General features: G+C 32.1%; 1 protein-coding gene across 1 annotated transcript in view; it reads right to left on the reverse strand.

The window, feature by feature from the left end:
- Positions 1–1,445: 1,445 nt before the first annotated feature.
- The window catches only part of LOC111031884 (UNC93-like protein), a 51,673-nt gene continuing 46,456 nt past the window's right edge, over positions 1,446–6,662 (reverse strand). Inside the window, exons 6-7 of the mRNA XM_022312002.1 lie at positions 2,557–2,883; positions 1,446–1,949 (exon numbers count right to left, since the gene is read on the reverse strand). Of these exons, the coding sequence (XP_022167694.1) occupies positions 2,564–2,883 (320 nt within the window). The 3' untranslated portion in view covers positions 1,446–1,949; positions 2,557–2,563. The remainder of the gene's footprint in view (positions 1,950–2,556; positions 2,884–6,662) is intronic.

Consider the following 6,662-nt stretch of genomic DNA (forward strand, 5'->3'; position numbering starts at 1 on the left):
CGATTGACCATTAAGGACTACCTAAGGAAAACAAAAATGTATCATACTGTCGACAGAAACAACAAGTAGTACCACAATAGTACCTACGGGTTCATGTCCTCATAATTCATAATATTAATAATAATTCATTTACGCCGCACGTGAGTGTATTGACATGGATCGATGTATGCATAATATATTATACATAGTGTTCATCGTGTTTGTCTTACAAACCCGCCTTCCACTAGCAGACTTCATAGTACACACCATACACTTACTACCTATTTTACTTATATTTTAAAGTTAAGGACTAAGTATAGGTATTCCTTAGTCATCTATTTGATTACTACTATAATACATCTGCACTTATGGTGATCATAATTTAGCTTTTAAAAATATATTTACATACATTGTATACACAAACTGGCCATTTTATATTCGTAAGATGTGGGTTGGCACTTACAGTTACAACGGATTTGATCCTTCAATACATATGATATAAGTACAGTTATGATTTTCAAAAACATTGATTGGAAAAAAAATGGAGAAAAACACGGAGAGGCACTCTGTATAGAGTGCTATACTTGTGCTACGCTTCACGAGGACGTCGAGGAGATTATTCGCAGGAGTCGCGTTGTATACATAAACATAATAGGCATGTGTATAATATTATATAGGTGTAGATACCTGTTGTAGTCATAGTCGACCCATTGTACGCTTCAAATTGTTTTTGGATTTTTCATTGGCCAATGGCAAAACCAGTAACTGGTTACTGGTTATATTATTATTTTTTATTTTTTCAAATTATTTCCATACGCTTCTTGGTGGTAACTGTAACTGACCGCCTAAATTATCTAACACGTCGTGGACCATCACGATTAGCGTTTGGTGCGATATTCGAGACGTGCAAAAATGACGACGACTTTGAATCTAATAAAGATTTGTTGTTGTTGTTCTTCGCCTTTTCCTCACAAATATGTATGCGGTGCGGGTCAACCTATTGTCTTACAGCTCCGATCTATATTAAATGTGTTGGGACTTGTTACATTAAATTGTGATATCCACGGTATTGCGGAAATGTACAAGAGTATCTATATAGAAAAACAAAACAAAAACGATTTCGTAATATATATTTTGTCTTTATTATACAATCTAGTTTTTATACACATTTCTACGAGATAAATCACATCACAGTTGCTGCTGATGAGGATATACCTAAATAATATTATACTTTTATTGTCTACATCGTTTTTATATAATATAATATTATACTGTAGGATATATGCCTAAGCTGTCGAGCGAATTAAAATCTAAATGTATCAAACACACATCATACACAAAAATATTATAATAATAAGTAACAACAATATAATATTCAATTTTTTAATTACACACTATCTAAATCTATAGCTATTCAATATAATATATGTATATAATAATACTATTGGACGTGTCTTGCAAAGGAAAATAAAATAGTTGACTAACTACGCGCAGTACCTACCTACCTATTTTAAATACCTACTTATGGTCTAGGCGTATAAATAATTTAACTCGTATTATCATATATAACTAACGTAAACCATCTATGACGGATAGTTAGTAATAGTTAAATATGTTAAAACTAGATCACTTTCTCTACGAAAAAAAAAAAAAGGTCGACAATTAATAATAATAATAATACTAATAATGCTAAAAATATTGTAAAAGTAATGTACAATTTTTTTTGTTACTGATACATATGTTCTATGCAAATTATGATGCAGTATAAATACTATGTACAAAATGCAGTAATAAATTACACAGTATTGGTAATTAGTGTAATTAATACATCACACAGATTTCCATACGTATTTACGTTACAAAATATAATTTATAATAAAAATAAATATATTTTAAAAGTGATGAAGACGTTCTAATAACATAGCAACTGAGCATCTTGGTTTATTCTATATATAGCACACCGATTAAGTCTGTAAAAAAAAAAAAAAAAACAAATAGTCAAAACATTGTAGTTAAAGCTAGTTATTTAGTATTTTTTGATTTATCATCGAAACGTTTATTTGCAGTTCAGGTCTATAGTTTAAAGATTTAACAGATAGTTATTGTAATTTTATATTACAAATACTTGTACGAGTATTGTAAATACCTATATACTATCAGGTGAACTTAGAATATTATAGTTTTTCCTGTGGTCTGGTGTCTTATCAGTGTTATCACTTATACGGAGAACTGTTTTGTCAAATTCAAACGCCTGCCCTATCTATTTCCCGCAGGAACAAATACTGAAATTCCTACAATACACAACCATGTCGTTTCATATCTTTAGACGAGCCATCCGATGGAAAGATAGAATCCTATAACATTTTAGCTGATTAGCTTCAGAGTAAGCCCCGTCGGTAATCAACTACTAGACGCTCATTTTAGTAATATCGATTAGGATTTGTAACGATTTGTCAGATTTCGATTTCTTCGACTATTCCTACTGGCAGACAGGCGTATACTATGTCGAGAAACAATAAATCAAAAGCAGTGTTATATAAATATAATTGTATTTCGACCCGTCTTAGATGCACTCACCCGTTGCTCATAAATGCGTCACGATGATCTCGTCGTCGATGTCGTCCTTCTCGTCGTCGGTCTCGTTGACGGTCTCGTCGGGCAGCGGCTCCGACTTGGGGTCGTCGGCCAGCCGTTTGAGCCTCCTGGCCTTGACGCTGTGCCTGATTTCGACGATTATGTAGCCGACGAACCCGATAAACAGCACGACGCCCATGACGTACAGCTTCTTCCGGGCGCACAGGTGGGTGCTGTACGCGTACGCCACCACGAAGCCGGCAGACTCCCACAGCCGATAGTTACTGAACGCCGCCTCCTTGTTGCGCCTGAACAGCGTCCCGTAGATGCCTGTGGGCAGACGAAAGGGATTTTTCTTTAAAAAAATTTAATTTTATGAAAAAACGGTTTTTTTTTCTCGTCATACGTCTAGGCCAAGTAACGCGAGGGCAGTATATTATATTTTAGGGCAGGCCTCGGGGTATACAGGTGTAACCGCTTCTTATATAGCTGTATACTCTGCGCGATAGGCGCAGCGGTTGTCTAGATGGGGGGGTGCGATGCTCGTAAACGCAACGGGGCCTCGAGGAATACAGTTTTCAAATTTGAAGTTCAATCAAATTGCTCGAGCGGCTTAAATAAAGAAGAGAACTGTATGCAATTTTTGACACCTGCGCGATGACAAAGGTACGACGTTTTTTTTCTCCTTCCTTCGATTATACAATGTATTTTTTATATTTGTATATAGAGGTGTACCTATTATATTGCAATGGACATTGACAATAAATGTAATAAATACGAGTATATCTCTACCAAGCTGCAGTGGTTATTGTGGTTGGCGGTTATATGATGTGATATAATATTGTATAATATGAAAGTTATCTGTAATACATTGGTTTTCACACCTTTTTTAATAAATTTATGTAGGATTGCGTGAACAATTAATTAATTTAATAATAAACTAAAATTGAATGGACTAATCACTTAGTTATCTTCTAAGTGGCCATTAGCTGACTATTGATTCATCGAATGTTATAAGCGATTGTTTATGTAACTCTGCATTAGGGTGCAATTTTTTATTATTATTATAACTAATATTTTAAAACAATGTTTTGTTTTTTTTTTAAATTTATTCCTTTCAAATTATAACAAATTATGAAATATTTTAATTTAACAGAAATCTAAGCAAGTGCAATAATAACAGAATCAATATTGGTTATAGATTTTTCATTGGCAATATTATTACCCAAAATTATTAACGTTACCTATAGTCTTTAGTCATACATTACGTAACATGCGTACTTCAGTGGTGGCCACCAAATTTCTGCAACACCTCATAAGTAGATAGCTACTAACGAGTAGAAAAGGTGACTTTGTAATTTACACATTAATTATTGGAAGCGCATGTTACCGTCTGTGTTAAGACATTATAACTACTGGTTGTTTATATATTTTTTTAATTACACACGATGGGTATAGCATGGATTTTTTTGATTTCCTCTTAATAATGATCAAAGAGTGTTATTGCTTTAAAGCTATGTATTGTTTTTTTCTGCTTACAATGGATATAGCATACAAGAATAACATTATGATTACGATTTATATATTAAAATATATTATGTACAAATACGACGTCCAACACACGTAGGTATATGTAATAATTATGTTTTATGCACGATAATCAACATGCATTATCTATTAACGTTATCTATATTTATCATTTAATTCAATTTATACGCTCGTCAAATTATAAAGTGCATAAGATTAAAAATTGAAAATTAATTACATCAAATTGTTTTTATTACTTAATACCATTGTAACATCTTATTTTATACCTACCTGATAATTATATATATTTTTTTGTTTAGATAGGGTACACGCCTACTATTTCGACAAACGCTGTTGTGAAACATACGACCTATTGTGATACCTATGTCAAATATTTCAATTTTTGAAAATATTCATCTTTTGCAGTAGGTACCTGATGAGTAGATATTAATTTACTTAGTGCACATAATGATATAAATGATGAAAAGAACTGCGTGCATATAAAATAATAATGTATTTATATATTAGAACGATAAAGGGATTTAAATATCATTACAGGATGATAATATAGGTATAAATAATGTTTTTACACGACAAATCACACTTGGAGTTTTGGCAGGCGATAATGATAGTCAAATTATCAATGTATAGGCTACAAAAATAATATTAAACATACTAATAACACGATACATAATACGTATGTATATAATATAAAGATGAATTTTTAAGGCTAATCAAATAAATGTATAATTTAATTTTAGGTTAATCAGTGGTATGATAATGTGGTGGGAGATCAGGGTGTCAAATCACCCACTTGGCTTTTTTTTTGTTAAGGCATACAGAATTTTCGAACATAATATATGGTGTATGTAAGTATTTATTATAAAATGTTATACTTATAGGTAGTTTGTTTTTTTAATATCTGTTAATTGTATTGTTAAATGCAACACAGTATCCGATATCATTATTGTGATGACATGTTTTTTTCGTTTTCTTTGAGTCCAAAGCAGTTGGTTCAATGAAAAAAGTAACCAATAAATCGCATTGTTTCTTTATAAGTATTTTAAGTTTAGATAATATAATAACACCTACATGACAATTTTTCATAATTTTATGTGGTTATTAAAATGTATAAATTTAAAACACGTTGATTTGATATCCTATATTACAGACCTTAAAATACAGATTTTATTGAGAAAAAAAAAAATTACAATATACAATTTGTAAATCAGCGTATAAGGTATAACACTGCAATAATTATAGCCTAGCCTAGATTTTTGTATCCTCTAGTAGTCTGTCGTGATGTGGCATATAAATATATAAATTATTCGCACTCCTATTTATATGACGGTTGATTTTTGCCGCGAAGACTATGTTATATTTTACCTGTGTATTCATGTTTATCGCATGTTTATATAATATATCTACGGTATGAGCATATAGTAGCATGCAAACATTCCTTCTGTAGCAAAGCTTATTGTTGATATCAAAAAAACCATTATGTTGTTGAAAATAAATCGGCCAATATTATACTACGCCTATGCTGAAGAACACACAGCGTAGGGATGAGTCGTATATTGTATTGTAATATCATTATTATTATTGTTGTTGTTGTTGTTACTTGTTGTGCTGTGATGAGATTATGAACGCACTTGAAAATACTCAGAGTGCAGTAATAAACATATTATGTATGTATATATAATATAACGTACATGCGTGTGCGTGCTGGGTATGCCGCGCGGGCGTGTCATCAATGAATGGACTATGTATTTTATTCCCCGCTCCGTCGTATACCGCGGTAGTGGTTTTCAATTAGTGGCCGGGGTGGGAGTTGACAATCGTCCAACCCCCACACCCAATTGGGTTGTTTTTGTATTATTTTTTTACACGGTTTTATTTATCGGGTGTATTTAAAAAAATGTCATTCATAACTTTAAATTCTGGTTACATCTGCATACCCATCTGTTGTAGGCAGTGAAAGAACGTCAAGCGATTATTAAATTGCACGTATCGTTTACCAGGTCTTGAGCCGGGGTAGAACTTTTTTTTACACAAATTATGTCAACCAAAACTTTTTGGAACAGAAAAAATGCTCTTTGGTCTTACGTACAGTAGGTATCTCTATAATTCTTGTAATAACGCAAAAATTAAAAGAATAAAATAATTTAAAAGAATAAAATAATTTATAAGAAAATCACCGTAAATGTTAGTACGACGCCTGCCGACACTAATATTCAAGATGATCTAAATTTACGTTACTACCTTCCTCCTGATCGTCGGAGGGTTCTCAAGATCGTGTATACGAGAATTTGATCAAATACACTTCTATGATGTAAATGTAAATGCATGCACATATAATTTAATATAATGCAGTCAACAATACTATATTTTATATTTTAATATGTATTATGTCTTACCTGACTCGCAGCTGTCTCTGGGTTATGCAGTAGGAGTTTTAGGTGACACAAATTAATTATTTAAAATACTCGAATAAAAATAAAGAAACACACTGATTATTGCTCGTCAAAAGGAGTCCAGTTGTCGCTCGTAGAATTCGGTATAGAGAGGTTGTTAATCTGTTT

Source organism: Myzus persicae, unplaced genomic scaffold (assembly GCF_001856785.1).
Source record: "Myzus persicae strain clone G006 unplaced genomic scaffold, MPER_G0061.0, whole genome shotgun sequence".
Lineage (NCBI taxonomy): Eukaryota > Metazoa > Arthropoda > Insecta > Hemiptera > Aphididae > Myzus > Myzus persicae.